The following is a 22,020-nucleotide window of genomic DNA, read 5'->3' as shown; positions in this document are numbered from 1 at the left end:
GACTGGGTGAAAGCTGCCTTCCTCCAATGGGGCGATCCGATGGAAACTACAAAAAAGTTGTACCCTTCCATTTTTGTCTTAAATGTGAAAATGTGTCTAAATTCCAGTGTAATCCAGGTACATTCCAGTGCCAGAAGTGCCGCTGTTCTGTAATCAATCAGTGTGTCTAAACACACACAGGCAGATGCTTTCATTTCCATAAAGACATCTGTAGCATGAACACATAAAGAACAAATACTATAGTGTAAAAAGCGTGGATCATCCACACAGAGCTGAACATTTCAAACAGAAATAGTTGTGTATCCCTGTTCACAGTTACATTAATACAATCACTGAAAGTCCTCAAACTTTTTAAACTCCTTCCAACAAAATGCTGCCAATGGCATGTAACAAGCACTGGTGATGTTGGAATTTGGCTTAGAGCTGCATTGTTGGCATTAGGCACCCAGAGTAACACATAATAGTTTCAGTTGCCTAGCTGCAGATTTACTTTTTTACAAGAAAGTCTTAAGCTTTGATAGGAAGGCACTCCCCAGAGTTCAGCTCAGACATGTGAAGAATTCACTGGTAAAACACTCCCTAGAACAGTAAAACAACAATATAGAGCAGCACAAAAGCCCATATTGATCTTAGTAAAAAGGGAACACTTTGCAGATCGCAGAAGATCAATAGATTGCATTTACCGTAGCATACCACCAACTTGCAAAAGCCATGGTCAGTGTCACTTGTAGTTGTAGTGAAGGCAGGATGCCTGGCTGTGCCAGTGATCTGTATTTACCTCGGGCAGAAGGGAGTGATTAGGAGGCAACCCCACCCACAATGCTCCATGACACACACACAGAGGGTAGTGTTTTGGGGTTCCTAGGCTGTGACACACAGCACAGAGGGAATGCAGATCCACCACGCCCTGACAGATCTTCCTCATCCTCCCACCCACACTGTCACTGTCATCCCCAGCTAGGGGTGGGCTGACCTAAATGACAACCCAGCTAAACTGGGCCACTCACTGCTAAGTTCTATAAAAGCTATAAGACATCTATAGGCAGTCTGATGATAAGAGCAGTGATGTCTAGTGTGCTGAGACACAACAAGCCCCAGGCCAGGAAGACTGAATTCCTCCCCACTCCACTGATAGACAGAAGATAGTACAAGTACCCCCCACCTCCTCTCTGACTCACTGCTCAGGCATGCACTTGCCAGTCTGCCCCATGGCAGCTTAACCACTCTGTGACTGCAGTACACCGCGATGTGTTAGAAGTAGGTTAATGATCTAATGCAGTAGAGGATTAGGAATGCCCCAAACAAATAAATCATATAGTTGTAATCATAAAAAGGGATTGGGCAGGCTAACGCCCTAGCCCAGCTTTGCACTACCTGCCATGCAGCTGCTTTTCTTCAATCACTGCCCAGTGCCCAGCACCCCAATGCACTCACCTCTTTGGGGCCCTTGGCACCTCCTGCAGACTTCCTCCCTTTGTGTGGCATGGCTGCACAGCTGGAAGGTCCTCAGCTCTTCTAATACAACACTGAGCTGTAGAAAAAGAAAAAACAAACAAAAAAAAAACAGTCAAATGTGACTTCCTACTGCATGAAACAGCTTTTCCGAGCTAGCTAGGCTGAACAGGCTCAGGCCCCTCCTCTGCCTGTGCTGTAATATTGCCAAAGGGCAGCCTTGTCCTGGCACACTCCTCTCTCTCTACTGTCAGAGAACTTTTGTGTTCCACTTAAAGTGACTGCTGGAGCACGATTTATTATTCTAGTCTCAACGTAGATTTTGCCTACGGGACCAGGGTGGGGCTCTTTTCCTGGGCTAAACTCACTGTTTGCTAACAGCAGATAGAGACAGAGAAAGGATCAGCAGTTCTGATGGATTGTGCTGCATTCTTCAGAGTCTGCATTAAGGAACTCCTTGTACCTGTCACTCCTCCCTTATCACACTGTCTGGACATTGTCATCCTGCAGGCCTGTCACTGGCAGATCAGGACTCACCACTATCAATAGATGACAGGGATTGGGCAATGGGGGGGAGGCAGCTTTGTGTTACAATCATTTTTCTTTTTTTTTTTTTATTATTATATTATCATTTTATTTTTTTATGTTTTTGTTTAAAAGCTTCGCAAGATTTTACTCCCTTCATGACCAGGCCATTTTTTGCTATTCAGCACTGCGCTACTTTAACCACTTACAGACCGGAAGATTTTTCCCCTTAACCACTTGCCGATCGCTGCACGCCGATACTGTACTTGGCGGGGCTAGCGGGTGTGTGCGTGACCGTGCCCGTAGGACCGGCAGACTCAATGGTCTTCGCTGGTCTCCCGGCGATCGTGTCACGGAGCCTATGTAAACAAGGCATTTCCCCGTTCTGCCTTGTGACATGACAGAGATCACTGCTCCCTGTCATCGGGAGCAGTGATCGCTGTCATGTGAGTGGAAGCCCATCCCCCCCTCACAGTTAGAATCACTCCCTAGGACACACTTAACCCCTTGATCGCCCCTAGTGTTTAACCCCTTCCCTGCCAGTGTTATTTACACAGTAATCAGTGCATTTTTATAGCATAGCACTGATCGCTGTATAAATGACAATGGTCCCAAAATAGTGTCAAAAGTGTCCGCCATAATGTCGCAGTCACGATAAAAATCGCAGATCGCCACCATTACTAATAAAAAAATATATAATAATAAAAATGCCATAAAACTATCCCCTAGTTTGTAGACGCTATAACTTTTGCGCAAACGAATCAATATACGCTTATTGCGATTTTTTTTTTTCACCCTCAAAAATATGTAGAAGAATACATATCGGCCTAAACTGAGGAAAAAATGTGTCTTTTTATATATTTTTGGGAGATATTTATTATAGCAAAAAGTAAAGAATATTGCTTTTTTTTTCAAAATTGTCGCTCTTTTTTTGTTTATAGCGCAAAAAATAAAAACCACAGAGGTGATCAAATACCACCAAAAGAAATCTCTGTGGGAAAAAAAGGACGTCAATTTTGTTTGGGTGCAATGTCGCACGACGGCGCAATTGTCAGTTAAAACGACGCAGTGCCGAATCGCAAAAAGTGCTCTGGTCAGGAAGAGGGTAAAATCTTCTGGGGCTGAATCGGTTAATGACCAGATAATTTTTTGCAATACGGCACTGCGTCGCTTTAACTGACAATTTGCATAGTCATGCGACGTTGTACACAAACAAAATTCATGTCCTTTTTTCCCCACAAATAGAGCTTCCTTTTGGTGGTATTTGATCACCTCTGCGGTTTTTATTTTTTGCGCTACAAACAAAAAAAAGCATAAATTTTGAAAAAAAAAACCCAATATTTTTTACTTTTTGCTATAATAAATATCCAAAAAAAATTTTAAAAAAAATAATTTCTTCATCAGTTTAGGCCAATATGTATTCTTCTACACATTTTTGGTAAAAAAAAAAAAATATCAATAAGCGTATATTGATTGGTTTGCACAAAAGTTATAGCATCTACAAAATAGGAGATATATTTATGGCATTTTTATTATAATTTTTTTTTTTTACTAGTAAAAATCAGCGATTTTAAGTGGGACTGCGACATTGTGGCGGACAGATTAGACACTTCTGACACTTTTTTGGGACCATTGACATTTATACAGCGATCAGTGTTTCTTAGCGGTTGTTTCTAACTGTGGGGGGATGAGACTAACTGGAAGTAGAGAGAGATCGCTGTTCCTTATCACTTAGAACAGCAGATCTCTCTCTACCTCCCTGAGAGAATGGGGATCTGTCTGTTTACATTGACAGATCCCCATTCTGGCTCTTTGAGGAGTGATCGCGGGTTGGTGGCGGACATCGGCTCCAGCGTCGTACCGCAGATGCAAGTGCGCGCCCCCTATAGCTCTTATAGCGGCCCATGTACACCTATGGCGGTTTGCGCAGCCGTGCCAACCTGCCACAGTATAATGGCGGCGGCTGGTCGACAAGAGATTAACTGGCGACTGAGTGGTCATGCAACACTGTACCCAAATTAAAGAGAAAGTAAAGTCTTCCTCTTTAATTGTACCTACAGGTAAGCCTATAGTAAGGCTTACCTGTAGGTACTGCAAATATCTCCTAGGAGATATTTACTGTATATGCTCCTGCCGACCTCATCGGTGCATGCGCACTGAAGGAGAGGCTCGCTCGTGCCGTTTCTTCAGGACCCGTGCCGCGATGGCTTCAACCAATCACAATCACCAATCACAAACCCGGAAGTAACTCCGGGAAAGATGTCGGCCGTGGGAGCGGAGTGCGGGCATCGTTCCAAGGTAAGTGATAATTTAAGGTGGTATTAAAAAGTTTCCAGACTCGCTTTGTTTACAAGAAAGTACTTCATTTATCCACGTTTACACGCTATCACCTTCAAAATAGCCCCCTTGCACAGCAGAACAGCTCTGCCACTTCTGGAATGTGTCCTGGAAGTCTTCTTTTTCGAAGCGTGTCAAGCACATTCTGCTATTCGCACTGGATCTCCACAATGGTGTGTGTGAACATCGCTCTAGGTCAGTCTCCCATCTCCACTAACACACAGACCAGGCGCTGGCCCTGTTCATCACGGACATCAATGAGCAAAAAATAATTCTGTTTAGATGCACCTGCAGTAAAATTACCTTTATTTGAACAAGTCCATAAAAACATGTCCAAAAACACAAATAGAGGGGAACAGCATCACCACTAACGCATTTCGTGCTTCCGTAGCGCTTATTCATAACTCACTAAGTCAGTTGTGAGCTATGACTAAGCGGTAAGGAAGCGTGAGACGCGTCAGCTGGTGATGCTCCCTCTATTTGTGTATTTGGACATGTTTTTATGGACTTGCTGAAATAAAGTTGATTTTACTGGACGTGCGGCCAACCAGAATTTTTTTTTGCTCATTGAATCTCCACAATGGTGTCAAAACGGTGGAGATCCAATGAGCAAAAAAGCTGGATCTTCAACTCATTGCAGCAATGCCATAAACTTGCCGAATCATGCCAAACGTCTCTGTGGCAGATTTGCCCAGTTTCACGCAGAATTTCACGTTTGCTCTTTGTTTTAACTTGCTGTCCATGATGAAATAGCAGAAGTGGTACCACACAGGGTCAGAATATCACCAGTTGCACAGCTCCCGATGTACACAGGACAATGTCTTTTGGCACACCGACTGACACTCAAAACTTTTTGATATTACCATAGTGTGGTACATAGTGTTGTCAGACCACATCATTTAGTGAATGTCCGATTTTGTAACCTTCTGAAGTAAAAACTTGTCAACAAGGAATAAGTCTATCTGAGAGTAGGTATAATGAGCCTTGGAGAAGAAAGTAAAGTCCCTTTCAGGAGAATGTTGACTATTCCATATGTCAAAAAGGTTGGATGAGGAGATAAAATGAGCCAGAGTTGCTCTACATTTTCTATGGCGCTTGGCACCGGAAAGGTCTAGGTTAATGTTCGGGATGGCATTGAAATCTCCACATGAATTTAAATGTCCTTTCCACAATGTGGATATTTTTTTCCAAATTTTATTTAAAAATGAAATTTGTTTGGTATTAGGAAGGTATAAATTGACTAGAGTATATTTAACTTGGTTTATTTCGCGGATTAGGATTATGAATCTGCTGGCAGTGTCCATGTGGGTCTCCAATTGAGTAAATTGAACAGAGTCTTTAATGGCAATGGCCACGCCTCTCTCTTTAGATGGACCAATCGCCAAGAAGATATGTGGGAATTGGCAATGTCTAAAGATTGGAAGGTTTACGGGAGTCAAAATGAGTTTCCTGATAACAAATTATGTCATACTTAAGGTTGCAGGTTTCTTTCCAGGCCATTAGCCTTTTGAATGGGATATTTAGGCCTTTTACAATCAGTGAAGAAATTTTGAAAGCCATGACCAAATGGTGTTTGGATCTCGGAAAATGTTATAGCATTGGTTTATAGATAAGGTAAAGGAGTACAGTCACACGGAGGTACCTGATTAAGGAAACTTCAAGTATTCAACGACCACGTTCAGAAAATGGAGAGTTAGTTCCTAAGGTAGATGAATCGATCGGTGAGAGGGGCTCCTGGATGTAGAAGGTCTATAGATGGAAATCTTCTCCAGCAAGATACCGTTACTGCAAGAGCACACAAAAAGAAAACAAAAACAGAAAAACAAGGATAAAAACAGGTGATTCAGACCTAGACTAAATGACTTTAGACTAGTCTAATGACTTTAAAGTAGAACTATAGGCAACATTTTCTTTTTAGATAGAGTAAGGGGAGGTTATAACCCTGTCAGATTTTTTTTCGCCATCTGTGTCCCAATGTGGAGATTTCCCTTCACTTCCTGTCCCATTCCCAAACAAAACGTGAGAGGAAATCTCTGCAAATTGAGGGCATTCCTTGGGGACCCACTGGTAGATTCACCATTGGAAGATTTCCCCACTATTACTTTTCTGGGGACAACCCAAAATTTGGGATTTTCTTTTAATTTCATTTTCAGTGATAATGGTAAACAGGACAAATAGAGTATGAATCTCCCTAATGAGCGCACAGACAGCAATAAAAAGTAACAGGTGTCCTAATCTCTCTCCGCTCTATCCAAACTAAAAAATCATTTTGCCTTTAGTTATACATTAAAGCAGACCTTCAATAATTTTTAAAACTTTCCACCTAATAAATCTTTTGCCCTTGTTTTAACTTTGGATAGTAATTTTTTTTTTTCTGCCAGTAAGTACCTTATACAGCTCACTTCCTGCTTCTTGTCTGGTAATAAGCCTAGGCTTATGACATCATCCACAGCTCTCTCTCTCACGGTCATGGGAGTTTACCGGTGTTTCATCAGATTAGGCAACCCGTCAGAATGTGTAACGGAAGTGGCGTTCCGTCGCCGCCATCTTGCTACACCCCACACTCGTCCACAGTAAGGATACAGTGAGTGTCAACATCTAACCAGTCAGATGGGGTTCTAAGTACTGTATTTCACTATATAAACTCACTTTACTGTTAAAAATAAGTGTAAAATGCAAAACTCCGGTGGGTGTAACAACATGTCCGCTTTGCCCCTTCTCAGTGTATCCTTACTATGGAGGAGTGCGGGGTGTAGCAAGATGGCGGCGACGGAACGTCACTTCTGTTACACATTCTGACGGGTCACCAAATCTGACGAAACACCAGCAAGGTAGGGGGATGAGTCATAGGAGGACCAATCAGAGCTGCAGTACTGCAGAGCTGGAGGGGGCTGGATGAAGGCGGAGATAACAGGAAACTGCAGAGATCTATGTGTATTCATCCACAGAGGAGAAATGTGCAGGCAAGCAGAGGTGTGTGTGTGTGTGTGTGTGTGTGTCTGTCTGTGTGCCTCTGTGTAAATCCAGGAAGTGAACAGGCAGCAGCTTCAGCTGCCCACAGTTAAAATGGATGCAGCCAGACTCAGTGGAGGGAGATTTCTGTAGCATATTTGGCAAGTACAGAATCACAGTATATATAAAATAAAATGCAAAGTGGTTGGAGGGAAGCTTCAGAATGGCAAAGATGTTTTTATTACAGATTATGTGAGCAGACTGCAGTTCTTCCTTAAGTATAAAGAAAAACTTTGGTTTCAAAACCACTTTATCCTTATGCACGACAAAACTGCTAAATCTGATACCCTCTTAGCCAAAGTAACAGCTATAAGAAGGGACAACAAACAGGAAGTGGGCTGTATAAGGTATTTACTGGCAGAAAAAAAATGTGTTACTATCCAAAGTTAAAACAACAAGGGCAGAAGATTTAATAGATGGAAAGTTCAAAAAATGACTGAAGGTCCGCTTTAAGTGAAAGTAAAGGCAGTTGTGTAATACTTTCAAAAGGTGTTGTTTGTAAAACTGAAAAATCAAAACTGAAATGAGGACAGGCAGGAGGAGCAACATGGGTATAACATAAAACATACACACTATACAATTTTCTGTAGATTTTTTTCTTTGGATTTACCAAAACCATATAATACGAGGTCAAACCTTAATGCCGCGTACACACGGTCGGACTTTTCGACCGGACTTGTCCGATGGACGCCGACTTCACCGGACCTTCAGTGGACTTTTCCAGTCGCAAATCTGACGGACTTTAGATTTGGAACATGCTTCAAATCTTTACGTCGTAACTCCGCCGGACCCAGAAATCCGCTCGTCTGTATGCTAGTCCGACGGACAAAAACCCACGCTAGGGCAGCTATTGGCTACTGGCTATCAACTTCCTTATTTTAGTCCGGTGTACGTCATCACGTACGAATCCGTCGGACTTTGGTGTGATCGTGTGTAGGCAAGTCCGGTCGTTAGAAAGTCTGTTGAACGTCCGCCAAAAGTCCGTCGAAAGTCTGTCGGACGGGCTGTCAGACTTTTGTAGCTGAAAAGTCCGACCGTGTGTACGCGGCATAAGAGTTTCAATTTGTATGCAAATTGCCTAAGAGATGGGATGAACACAAGGGGAGCCAACAGGTTAAAAGTTGAATAGCTAGATTAGGCTACTTTCAAACTGGGGCGGTGAGGGCTTTGGTGGTAAAGCGCCGCTAGTTCCAGCGGCGCTTTTCGTCCACTAGCGGGGTGCTTTTAACCCACGCTAGCAGCCGAAGAAGGGGTTAATAGCGCCCGTGTAGCGGCGCTACTGAAGTGCTTTGCAGGCGGTTCGGCTGCGCTGCCCATTCATTTCAATGGGCAGGGGCGTTTTAGGAGCGTTGTATACCGAAGAAGCTGCTTTCAGGACTTTTTTTAACGTCCCGCAAGCGCACCACTCCAGTGTGAAAGCACTCGGACTCTGGCACACAAATTTGGCTGTGGCACATTTATTGGTATAAATGATTTCTTAATAATGAATAATATAAATTTATTTAATTCCGAAAAACAACTTATTTCTCCATAAATTTGCTCAGTCATTAAGGCCTCGAGCTAAAACACTTAAACATAACCACAAGTCCCCCCTTTTATTTGAAAGGGTGACAACACCACATAAAGTGCCTTGCGACAAAGGGTGAGGGAGCTCGCTGTACCAACGCTGGCTCACTGACAAATTACCTCAGCTGACTCCTATTTATATAATAAGCCCCAATCCTTCCAGAAGATTCTTCTATGTCACGTGGTACACCCTCTTCCCGCTCAAACTCCTGTTTTAAATTTTAAAGGGCCAGAGTCCCTAAATTCTTATCTCCTGAGGTGAATCAAAAACCTATTTAAATCTATTTAAAATTAGGAGGGAAGGGGCTGCCGCATGCCCATGACCTCGGGCTCATATTTTTTCACCCTCTTTTGACATTCTGACTGGTGGGGTGCCTTGTGCTTGTAAAGAGAAGAGCACAGTTTACTTTTTTTTCTTTTTTACATCAATTGTTACGAGATTAAAATATCAAATATATAATTGCTCTGTTTTTTTTTTTTTTTTTTTAAAGGTTAAAAAAGTCTCTTAGACCCCTTTCACACTGGGGCGCTTTGCAGGCGCTACAGCGCTAAAAATAGCGCCTGCAAAGCTCCCTGAAAGAGCCGCTGCTGTGTCTCCAATGTGAAAGCCCCGAGGTCTTTCACACTGGAGCAGTGCACTGGCGGGACGCTAAAAAAAGTCCTGCTAGCAGCATCTTTGGAGTGGTGAAGGAGTGGTGTATACACCGCTCCTTCACCGCTCCTGCCCATTGAAATCAATGGGGCAGCGCAGCTATACCACCGGCATAGCGCTGCTGCAGCAGCGCTTTGCGGTGGTTTTAACCCTTTCTCGGCCACTAGCAGGGGGTAAAACCGCCCCGCTAGCGGCCGAATACCTCCACTAAAACGTTGGTAAAGCGGCGCTAAAAATAGCACTGTTTTACCATCGACGCCGCCCCCGCCCCAGTGTGAAAGGGGCCTTACTGTTGTTCTTAGGCTTCCCTTTTGTCTCTATCATCCGCTGATGCACCTCATAGCTATTGCACTGCATTCAAACCTGAGGAGAGCATATTTCAAGTTTTTTAGTGCGTTTTTGTGTGTTTTGTTGTGCGTATACACACATTTTTGAAGTGTTTTTCTTGTGTATACAGTGTTTTTCTCTTGCCCAATGAAAATGTAAAATCATCTGTGCTATCTGTTGTTGTCATCTTCGTTGTATCTCCTAGCTTTTTTTATGCAGACAAGACAAGTCTCCTGGAAGGTATGGGATACTCCCGCATTTCTGCAGCGGCTCCCACACACCCGCAAGCGCCTCCCGATCTCCAGGGAATGATCGGTGTGGTGGGGATCAGCTGTGATCACCGATCTCCTTTATATAGATTTTTAGCTGACAGCCGCTTCTCCTTCTCTCCCTCCTGCGGCTGATGGCTAAAAAGCTATACAGGGAGATCGGTGATCACAGCTGTCCCTCCTGCTGCACCCATCATTCCTAGCTGCTCTGTGTACTCCTCCCCCGACCCCATCCGTGTCCTTCTCCGCCCCCCCGTTCTCTTCTGCTCCCCCTCGTCCCCCGCAGCCAGCTTCCCTCCTCTCCTCTCCCGCCAGCTGCGGGGGGAACTAGTAATAGGACACAGTGAGGCGAGATCGCTCCTGTGATTACTGAGCAGAGTAGACTTTAGTGCTGAGAAAGGGACTGGGGAATGTGTGTCCTCAGTCCCTTTGTCTGTCTCAAAGGGGAGATGCCAGGGGTCTAAGCAGACCCCTGACATCTCACCAAAGCCCCCCAAAAAATGCAAAAAAATTCTAAAAAATTAAAAAGTGTAAAAAAATAAAATAAACTACTGACACCACTCTCCCCTACCCTACCAGCACTGTCCACTGCTCCAACCCCCTCCCCCCAAAAAGCATTGTGAAAAAAAAATTAAAAACAAATTAAATTGTAAAAAAATCAATTATTAAAAATAAAAACACTACTGACACTGTCCACTGCCACATACCACCCACCCCCTTCCCCAGAAGCACTGCGAAAAAATATTGAGAAAGTGCCCCCTCCCTGAAATGAGTTTGCCACCTCCCTGAAATGAGTTTTTGCAGGTTGGGATGTCTGTTTATGTCTTGTTGTGGCAGAGAAATGCTTAAAAAATGCACATAAAACATGCATTAATGCTTGTGTCAAGCATCTTCAGAAGAAACCATTGAACTCTATGGGGCTAAATACATGCAAATCTACTCAAATATTTCAATATACTGTATATTCTCCAGTTCTGGAAGGGTGTCCCTTGATGCCCTCCTGTGCGCACGCTTCCCATGCACCCCCTGAAAGAAGTGGGCATTAATTAATTGCCCACGGCATGGGATTGTGGCTGGCAAAAAAAAAAAAAATGGTGTTACTGTTCCTTTAAATGGAAAGAATATGACAGGCATGTGGATTACAAGCGGGAAAAACGTGACCTACGGGCAGGAAAAACACGTGTATTGCGGATTAATACACGTGTTTTGGGGGATATATAAGACCCCCGCATTCAAGCTCCAGTCACAGTTGACCCCACAACGGCTTGACGAGCTCCATAGGCTATAATACAGGGCTTTAATACTGGAGCTCGTCTGCCGTGTAAAGTCATGAAGACGCTTGTGAGGAGGGTCCTCGAGAAGGCGGCGTCTGAAGGTGGAGAGGAATGGCTGAAGAAGTGCCTGGCGGAATTTTAAGCTGACCCGGCGGTGGAAGCGGGCATGAGGGATCCAGTAGAACGTTCGCCGGCACCAGCTGTAAATGATCTACAGAGCCTACCGCCGCAAGTTAACATCCCAGCGACTCACCTCATTCCAGCAAGCAGGCATCAGCGAAGCCGCCCGCCGGAGCGTCCTGCTACGTCAGCCTCCGGGTTGAGAGGGGAGTCCCGCCCATCTGAAGAGGTCGTTGCGGATGATGTCATTCCGCCTCAGCGCAGTGGCTGTCGTATCCGCAAGAAGAAGAGGGCATTTTCACCGTCGCCTCTTCGTAGCAGAGAGGGGCGGGGAAGCGCTCATCTATCCCCGCCTCCCGGGGAAATCTCTCTTTCTCTCCACAGGTTCCTGCGTCCTCTGTTGACATGACGATGGGATCGCGAGTGTCCAGGCTTGATCAGCTGGATGAGGTGATTCCGGAAGCTCATACTAGAACAGCTGCTGCGAATAGAGATGATCTACAACGGACACCTGATCTTCAATCTTCTACAGGAACAACCCCTGCTGGTGAGTCAGCGCAGCAACTTTTCATAACCCAACTGCTTGATTCTTTGTCAAAATGTACAGCTTCTTTAGGCAATACAAATTTACCTACACCTATCATTTCACCAGCTAGTGTTTGGTCAAACAAGACTTCGTTACCTGTTACTTCACATGATGCGGTTACCACGAATGCGGTTACTAATACCCAAGATTATTCTATTAAGGCACATATGTTATCTCCTGTGCCTGAAACATGTTTTAAAGAAGTATTGCCATGTGAGATATCACCGTTAGGTTTTCATTTAGCTTCAAATATAAAAGAAAAAATATGGAAAGGTGAATTTATTGATCTTTTGACATTGTTACCTAGTACTAAAGAGTTATCTATGAAATATGATAAAAGACATGATGATGAGGATAGACGCCGTATAGCCCCTAGATCTTTTCATAATTGGCTACAAGCCTTTTGTATATTTTCAGCTATAATGGGCGAAAAGTTCCCTGAAAAATGTAGTGGTTTATTCCAACATCTAGAAAACATTCTTGAAGCCTATAAAAATTTTGGCGGTTTTGGTTGGTACAATTATGATGAATCATTCCGCCAAAAAATGGCTGTCTTCCCTTCTCTCAAATGGGGGATGAAAGATGTTGGCTTATGGTTAAATCTAATTCTTCCTCAAAAACAAGTAGTCACTAAACAACCTCTTGTCAATTCAAACACGTCATCAGTCTATAAAAGGGGCATTTGTTATGCTTATAACGAGTCCCAGTGCATATGGTCCACTTCATGCCGTTATAAGCATGAGTGTTCTTTTTGTTTTGGGACTCATCCTTTAGTGAAATGTTTTAAAAGGAGCTATTCCAATGTGCAATCCTGGGACAATTCCAAAAGCTTACACACCAGTGAAGCTGGAAAAAATGTACCCTTGGCTACTTCTCTACCCAGACAAGGAGAAAGCGGGAATTTTAATTGACGGTTTTTCTTTCGGTTTTAGGCTTCCTGTTTTTTCTGGTTCTGGGTGCCATATGGTTGATAATCTGAAATCAATCTTTCTTCATAGTCAGGTGGTTAGGCAAAAGTTGATTAAAGAAATCATAGCTGGCCGTGTGGCTGGCCCTTTTGTATCTCCTCCTTTCAAAAATTTTCGTATATCCCCATTAGGTTTAGTGCCAAAAAAGGAACCAAACTCTTATCGTCTTATTCATCATCTTTCTTTTCCTAAAGGTAATTCTTTAAATGATGAAATTGACGATTCTTTATCTTCGGTAAAATATGCTAGTTTTGACGATGCTGTTTCCTTAATAAAGAAATTATTGGAGCTCTGTTAGCTAAATCAGATATCAAGGCTGCTTTTAGATTGTTACCTATTGCACCAGAGTCTTTTAATTCTTTAGGTTTTTGTTTCGAAGGTTATTTTTTCTATGACATGTGTTTACCTATGGGTTGCTCTTTATCACGTCAGTATTTTGAAACGTTTGCTACTTTTTTGCAATGGATTATTTTGCATGAATCAGGTTTTGAAGGAATAATCCATTACTTGGATGATTTCCTTTTTATAGGACCTCCTGATTCTTCGATTTGCGCTTTGTTGTTGCAGTTATTTTTAGCGATTTCTCACAATTTTGGAATTCCTATTGCATATGAAAAAACGGTTCTTCCTTCCCTGGTTATCGAATTTTTAGGTATTAAGATTGATACTGTCTTATTCCAGTTTCAACTTCCTTTATTAAAGATTAATCGGATTCAAGAGTTGATTTGTCTCTTTTTGCACAGAAAAAAGGTTCTGCTAAAAGAACTTCAGTCCTTTTTAGGATTGCTCGCCTTTGCTTCACGAGTTATGCCGGTTGGCAGAATTTTTTCAAGACAACTGTCAATGGCTATGTCGGGGTTTAAATCTCCTTTCTCACATATTCGTCTTACCGAGGATCTTAAAGATGATCTATTGGTGTGGTCTCAATTTCTTTTAGATTATAACGGTCGTACATTTTTTCAGGAAGAACTGATTTTTTCAGCTGATATGGAGTTGTTTACTGATTCTGCAGGATCATTGGGTTTTGCAGCCATATGGCGCACTCATTGGTGCTGTGGTGCTTGGCCTCCTTTTTGGGTTTCTAGTAAAGCCACGAAGAACATTGTGTTATTGGAACTTTTTCCGATCATTGTGGCTTTTGAACTATGGGGTGAATTCTTTACTTTTTACTTTAGTACTTTTTGCGATAAACTGCCTCTCCTCTAAATCCATATCTGTCATAAAACTTTTGCGTTATTTTGTATTTTTATGCTTAAAATGGAATATTTGGGTTAAGGCAAAATATGTTCCTGGTAAGCAGAATGAGATAGCCGATGCATTATCTCGTTTTCAGATGGCTTGTTTCAGGCAGCTTTTTCCCGAAGCGGACCTAGTTGGTTACACATGCCCAAATCATCTATGTGATTTGATTTAACCCCTGTATGTTCAGCTATTCAGCATTCTTTAGCTCCTAGAACATGGACCGAATATTTGGTTGCATGGAAAAAATGGCTATTGTTTAATGATGAACTGGGCTTCTCCAGGTTTTTCACCTACGGAACAAACAGTTTTAGCATATTTTTGTTTTCTTATGCAAAGGAATTTTTCTTATAATCATATTAACAAAAGCTTGGCTGGAATTTCCTTCTTCTTAAAACTTCATAACTTGCCAGTTTGTACTAGTTTCTTTACGGTACGCCAAGCTCTTAAAGGTTATAAGAAAAAAACGTTCACACCAGACATGCGTAGGCCCATTTCATTGGATATCTTGCGGAATATTTGTTTAATGACCCCAAAAGTATGCAATTCGGAATACGAAGCGCTATTACTTCATTCAGCTTTTGTTTTAATTTTCTTTGCTGCGCTTCGTATTTCAGAGATGGTCCCGGCTAATAAAAAAGGTAATTCTGGGTTGCTTTTTAATGAAGTATTGATTTCCCCAGGTAAAGTACAAGTTTTTATAAGTCGATCCAAGACGGACGTTCATGGTAGGGGTAATTGGCTCAGTTTATATGCCTGTGGCGACTCCATTATTTGTCCTTATGCAATTCTTTCTACGTATCTCTCTATTCGACCTTCGTGTTCGGGTAATTTTTTGGTTCACTTGGATCATTCCCCACTTACTAAATTTCAATTTTCCGTTTTATTACGACGTTGTTTATCTCATTTAGGTCTCTCTCACCTTAAATTTTCGTCGCACTCTTTTCGCATTGGAGCCGCCACAGAAGCAGCTAGATTGGGCCTTGAGGATACGGTTATTATGAGATTAGAGAGGTGGGAGTCCAAGAGGTTTAATCTTTATGTTCGCCCTAATTTATTTCTTTAATTTCATAGGTCGCAAGCCTTACATTTGGATTATTGGACACTCGTTTATTTATTTGGCTCACAAAAGAGCTTGCCAACGTTGCTATACTTCCAATTTATCTTTACCCCCTGCTTCTTTTAGAGTTCTTTGGAGGGGCATTTGTGGGCTTCAATGGAATAATCTTTTCTTTCATCTTTCTGCATTATCTCAGCTATGGCCCTCTCCAGATATATTGCTAATTCATTTAGGGGGTAATGATGTAGGTAAAAAAACAACTTTAGATTTACTTTTTATGATGAAGCAAGATTTACATTGCATACATCTTTCTTTTCCAGGTACTCAGGTACTATTTTCTGAAATGGTGCCACGTCTTGTATGGTTGTCTTCCCCTGAGACAAAGCCTTTGGAGAAGATTAGAAGACATGTGAACCATTCTATTGCAAGATTCATGCCTTTTTTAGATAGTTTTTCTTTCAGACATGTTGATTTGGAAGGAGGTTTTTCAGGCCTTTACCGACAAGATGGAGTTCACTTGTCGGATGTAGGCTTGGATATTTTTAATTTAGGTTTACAAAGCATGATAGAGATGGCCGCGGTGGTGGGGTAGGCCATTTTTGTTTTGCTAACAAAACCGGATGGTGGGGACTTTGAAGAATGTTTTTGTATTTATGGTACTCGCTCGAGTTCTATAACTGAGCGAGATATTGATTTATGTTTTATTGAAAAATAATTAATTAAATAAATAAAACAAAAGAAAAAGAAAATTTAAAATAATTTATTTATGTTTTACTTATAAAGATTATTTTATACCAATAAAGGTGCCACGGCCATTTATCACCATTAAAAATAAGTCTGAGTGTGGATTATTTCTTTATTTAAGATTCTTTTGTACAGCCTACATTCCCATGAAAGAAGTGGGCATTAATTAATTGCCCACGGCATGGGATTGTGGCTGGCAAAAAAAAAAAAAATGGTGTTACTGTTCCTTTAAATGGAAAGAATATGACAGGCATGTGGATTACAAGCGGGAAAAACGTAACCTACGGGCGGGAAAAACACGTGTATTGGGGATTAATACACGTGTTTTGGGGGATATATAAGACCCCCGCATTCAAGCTCCAGTCACAGTTGACCCCACAACGGTTTGACGAGCTCCCCATCCCTCCCACCCTTGTCGCAGCACCTGTTATGTGGTTTGTCACCCTTGGATCAAAGGGGGACTTTGAAGAATGTTTTTGTATTTATGGTACTTGCTCGAGTTCTATAACTGAGCGAGATATTGATTTATGTTTTATTGAAAAATAATTAAATAAATAAATAAAACAAAAGAAAAAGAAAATTTAAAATAATTTATTCATGTTTTACTTATAAAGTTTATTTTATACCAATAAAGGTGCCGCGGCCATTTATCACCATTAAAAATAAGTCTGAGTGTGGATTATTTCTTTATTTAAGATTCTTTTGTACAGCCTCCATTCCCATGAGGTGTGCATCGTGAAGTCTCTGTGACCGATGTGTGCCTTTGACACAGCGCATCACAGATCGGGGTAAAGGGCCAATTGCAGTGGCCCTTCACCATGTGATCGCTGTGCCCAATTACAAGCGATCACAGATGTAAACAGAACAGGTCTTTGCCTGTTAAATGGCTCTCCTTCCCTCACACAGAGACTGTGTGTGAGAAAAGGAGAGCCAGATCTATAAAGGGAGCAGTAAGTACATTATTTTACAGTACACAGTGCCCTGATCCTCAGTGCCCTGATTATCAGTGCAGCCCCATAAGTGCAACTTATCAGTGCCTATCAGTGCAGCTTGTTAGTGCCCATCAATGCATCCTCATCAGTGCCTCCTCATCAGTGGAACTTATCAGTGCAGCTTACTAGTGCCCATTAATGCCGCCTCCTCAGTGCAGCCTCATCAGTGTCTCCTCATCAGTGCAACTTATCAGTGCAGCTTACAAGTGCCCATCAATGCCCCCTCATCAGTGCAGCCTCATCAGTGCCCATCAGCGCAGCCTTATCGGTGCCCATCAGTGCAGCCTCATCAGTGCTCATCAGTGTAGCCTCATCAGTGTCTCCTTATCAGTGCCTATCAGTGCAGCCTTATCAGTGTCCATCAGTGCAACCTCATGAGAGCACATCAGTAAAGAAGAAAAATTACTTATTTGCAACATTTTCTAACAGAAACATAAAGAACAACTTTTTTTTTTCAAAATCTTCGGTCTTTTTTTTATGTATTTAGCACAAAATTAAAAATCCAGTGGTGATTAAATACCACCAAAATAAAGCTCTATTTGTGTGAACAAAATGATAAAAATGTCATATGAGTATAGTGGTGCAATTGTCATTCAAAGTGCGACAGCGCTGAAAGCTTCAAATTGGCCTGGGCGGGAAGGGGGTGAAAGTGTCCGTTAGAAGTAGTTAAAGTGGTTGTAAAGCTTGGGGTTTCTTTTTAATAAAAATAACAAATATGTCTATACATGCCCAATGGTTTTACACAGAGCAGCTCCGATCCTCCTCTTCTGGGGACCCCTGCTGGCACTCCAGGCCCCTCCTCCTCATCCAGTGCCCCCAGGGAAAGCCAGGGAAAACTTGCTCCTGAGTCCTGCTGCTGCGTCCATTGACACAGACAGTGGGACTCGGCCCCGGCCCCCCGCTCCCGTGTCACTGGATTTTATTGACAGCAGCACCAATCGCTTCCGCTGCTATCAATCTGTCCAATGAGGAGAGAGTCAGCGGCGGGAGCCACTACGCTCCTGCACATCCCTATATTGGATGGGTTCAGGTAAGAAAAGGGGGGGGGGGCTCTGGGGGGCAGCTGCAGCACACAAGGTTTTTGCACCCTAATACATAGAATGCATTAAGGTGAATAACCATAAGGCTTCATTCACACGGGCTTAAAAAAAAAAAGTCGCATATACAAGTGTTTTTAATTACAAATCTGAAAGTAGCTGCATTGTTTACTATGGAGCCATTCATACAGGTGCGTAAACATGACCTGCATTCAGATCTGCAACACAGAATCCAAAAATCTGCCTTTAAGGACATGCGCTTACGCTGATAAATATATGTATACGCGTTTGTACGCAGGTAAATTAAGTCTAAATAAAAGGGAAAAATAAGTTGTCATTATGTACACATACATGTTTTTACGCATCTCTACACAAGTATTTTACTGATCATTACACAGCTTTTCTCCTAAGAAACACTTATATAATATTTACTTGAATTTGGCACATGTTGCGCCACTTTTTGAATGCACACAAGACACTTTCACAATATTCTCACAATATCTTCTACTTGACAAGGTACAGAATATATTAAGTATACTGAAGGCAGCCTATATTTCAATTCTATGGATAACATTTTTTCAACACACTTTAAATCCTGTTGTGATTGTGAAAAGTTGCACAATGTGTATATAGGTGTGTTACTGTAATAAATGAAACTGGTCTGGTCTAGTAGTTGTTGTCTTTCTCTAATGTTCTGGCGCCATCTCATGGACAATAGCTATAAATGCAGCCATAAATGCATGGATTTTTCCTGGCACTGTTCTATGCATTGCAAGTTAATTTTAGGTCACGTTCATTCAGGGCATGTTAATCCATGCCCTGTGTGAGGGCTGTGCATGCCCACACCCCTTCATATTCCACTGAGTGAGCATAGGTTGTGTCTTTGCAGCTGCTGCATCCCAACTGACAGCTATGGGACTGCCTGCATGGGGATGCATGGAACACCTGTGCCATAGCTCCCAACTGTCCCTGATTTCGAGGGACTGCCCTGATATGGAACAAAGTCCCTCTGTCCCACTTTCCTCTTCATTTGTCCCTCATTTCAGTCTGATCTATATAGTTGTACATAAAATGCACTATTTATCTTTCTAAAAGTGTTTCCCAGTGCTAAACCTTTCATCCAATTTCTTAATTGCTGCATTTGTAAATTTCAAAAGCCAATATAAAGGAATAGTAGTGGTTCAAAAGAGCACTTGCTGGTTTAACTTATCTTTATTTTTTGTATGTCTCCTTTAAGAGGGCGTGGCAGGAGGTGTGTCTTATGCCTACATATGTTTCCTAATGGGTGTCCCTTGTTCCCATCTCAAAAAGTTGGTAGGCATGCTGTGTATCCCTGTGTGGGTATACATAGCCCTCACGTGAAGCACGGATTACTGCACCCCGTGTGAATGAGGCCTTAAAAAGGACTATTTCATGGATCAAAATAGCTGTGGGCAGACTCTAAAGGTCACCATATACTATGCAATCTGATTGTACAATCTCTGTACTGTACAATCTCTTTAGATTTACCAAAATATGTAATATGAGGATGCACCTATTTCATTTAAATAGTATCAAATCAGAGAGGCCCTTGTACTACATAGTTGATGGCAGATCTAAAGATTATACAGCCAAATTATATGGTCATCTTAAGGGCTTGTGTTAGCCCTCTGGAGAGCGATCCGATCACTTTGACATGCGGTAAGGAGGTGTTATGTCACCTCTTCACCACCTCTTTTGGTTGGGGGCAGTAAAAACACGACTTAACCATGTGTTTTTCCTGCCCCACAACTGCAGGTGTAAATGAGCCCTAAGGCTGGCCGTTCACAGCTCAAATTTTGGGTGCTTCCTGCTGAAAATTTGAACAGTGGATGTCCCTGCAAGCACCACTCAGCTCAACTGAGCTGATTGGAAAATGATTGGACGGACAGTGACTGCATCCTATCAATTGCAGTCAGTGTTCGGCAGCGCCATGGGTGCCATGACTACTGAATACAATAGCCAGCAGTGGAAATTCCTCCATCAACACTGTTTAGTGTAGGCAGGAGAACTGATCAATTTTCTCTCACTCAGTCGAGGGCTAAACAAGAGAGGATCTAGCTCATCTTAAAACTGCTTCCACCCCTTTTTAACACCTTTCCTAGATTCCCTGTGTAGGAAAGATACATATAGTGACCTATTCCCAGGCCACACATGATCTCCCCTGTGTCAGTCAGAGCCGGTGTTCTGTCGATATGTGCCCGCTGTTGAAAAGTGCCCGAGCATGCTCAGAACAGATGGGCACTCCAGCTGAGTTGCCGATCAGCTGGAGTGACATCCCATAGCGCATGCGCACATCGTAGGAGCACATTGTAGGATACCATTTCTCAGCCACAATTTAATGCTATACAAACAGCAGAGGGACACCGTATTTGTCATATTGTGCCTTGCTGTTGTGCCGCGGGTTTACAGTGAGGCACAATCTGACATCTACGGTGTCCCTTCGCTCTTTGCATAGCTTTCAATTGTGCCAGTGAAATGGTATCGCCCATCGAAAAAACCCTCCTACGAGGGCGCATGTGCCATGGTGACGTCACTCCAGCTGATCGGCAACTCAGCTGGAGTGCCCTTCCGTTCTGCGCATGCATGGACACTTTTCGACAGAGGGCACAAATCGATAGAACACTGGCTACAGGAGAGAGGAGGAGAGTGCTCAACAACAGCTGATAAAGCCAGGGTGCGGTGACATCACCCTTAGACCACTTTCACACTGGAGGCCTTTTTCAGGCGCTTTAGCGCTAAAAATAGCACCTGTAAGGTGCCTGAAAAATGCCTCATCTGCAATCCCAGTGTGGAAGCCCAAGTGCTTTCACACTAGGGCGCTGCGCTGGCAGGACATAAAAAAAAGTCCCGCAAGCAGCTTCTTTGAGGCGCTTTAGGAGCGGTGTATACACCGCTCCTAAAGCGGCCCTGCCCATTGAAACAGATGGGCAGCGCCGCCGAAGCGCCTGCTTTTAACCCTTTCTTTGGCGGGTTAAAAGCGCACTGCTAGTGGCCGAAAAGTGCCTCTAAAATTACAGTAAGGGGCCGCTAGTTTTAGTGGCGCGTTACCGCCAATGCCCCTGCACTGTCAGTGTGAAAGGGCTCTGCATTCACACCTGAGCATTTTGAATCCCCGCATTTCTGCCCTCGATTTCAAAATGCTCTGCTAAAGTGACAAATCGCACAACGCAAATTTCAGATGACATTCATTTTTTGTGTGACAACCGCGGCAGAACCGCATTGCATTTTAAGGTGCCATTAAAATGAATGGCCTCTGAAATTTGCATTGTGCGATTTGTCATTTTAGGAAAGCGTTTTGAAATCACTTGCAGAATCGTGGCGATTCTGCCCATGATTCAAACACCCAGGTGTGGATGCAGCCATAGGCTTACTATGGGCTGTCTGTTGTTGGCATTCCCTCCAATCCCCTGAAGCCACTGCTAACTGACAGAGGGGAGACGATCACAGGATCAGACCGGAGCAACCTGAAAATTGGTAAATATAAGCGTTTTTCATAGTAGCTAGTATAGGTGTTAGAAGGAGGGAGGGAGTAGTTTTAGGTTTAGTTTATCTTGGAATTATACTTTAAATTGCATTTTTCTGGTGGAGACTTATTACCTCTAAGGCTCCATTCACATTTGGCATTTTGTAGTGCGATTTGAGATCTATTCTAGAGCTATTCTACTTGCGATCTCAGATAACATTGCAATAGCAAAATGCATGTTCGGTTGCCATTCATTTTTAATGATGAACACAGTGTGGTTTTGCTGCGATAAATCATGCGAGTGTGGAAGTCTTATCAAAATCACTTTAAAGTCGTGTCAAAATCAGACTCCAAAGTTGTGCTGAAAATTGTGCAA

At 42.7% G+C, this 22,020-nt stretch overlaps 1 protein-coding gene across 9 annotated transcripts in view; it reads right to left on the bottom strand.

The window, feature by feature from the left end:
* CAST (calpastatin) overlaps positions 1 to 22,020 on the bottom strand; it is a 264,338-nt gene that overhangs the window by 176,187 nt on the left and 66,131 nt on the right. For 3 of the 9 annotated variants that reach the window (XM_073624543.1, XM_073624542.1, XM_073624550.1), the window contains exons 2-3: positions 5,957 to 6,099; positions 1,435 to 1,531 (exon numbers count right to left, since the gene is read on the bottom strand). In XM_073624543.1, coding sequence (XP_073480644.1) covers positions 1,435 to 1,485 — 51 coding nt within the window. In that variant the 5' untranslated portion in view covers positions 1,486 to 1,531; positions 5,957 to 6,099. Of the gene's footprint in view, positions 1 to 683; positions 837 to 1,434; positions 1,719 to 5,956; positions 6,100 to 22,020 lie in introns of those variants that run through there. The other 6 variants (XM_073624541.1, XM_073624545.1, XM_073624547.1 and 3 more) reach the window with 4 other exon arrangements.

Source organism: Aquarana catesbeiana, linkage group LG01 (genome assembly GCF_042186555.1).
Source record: "Aquarana catesbeiana isolate 2022-GZ linkage group LG01, ASM4218655v1, whole genome shotgun sequence".
In the NCBI taxonomy this organism is placed as follows: Eukaryota; Metazoa; Chordata; class Amphibia; order Anura; family Ranidae; genus Aquarana; species Aquarana catesbeiana.
This window is presented reverse-complemented; position numbering and strand designations above follow the sequence as displayed.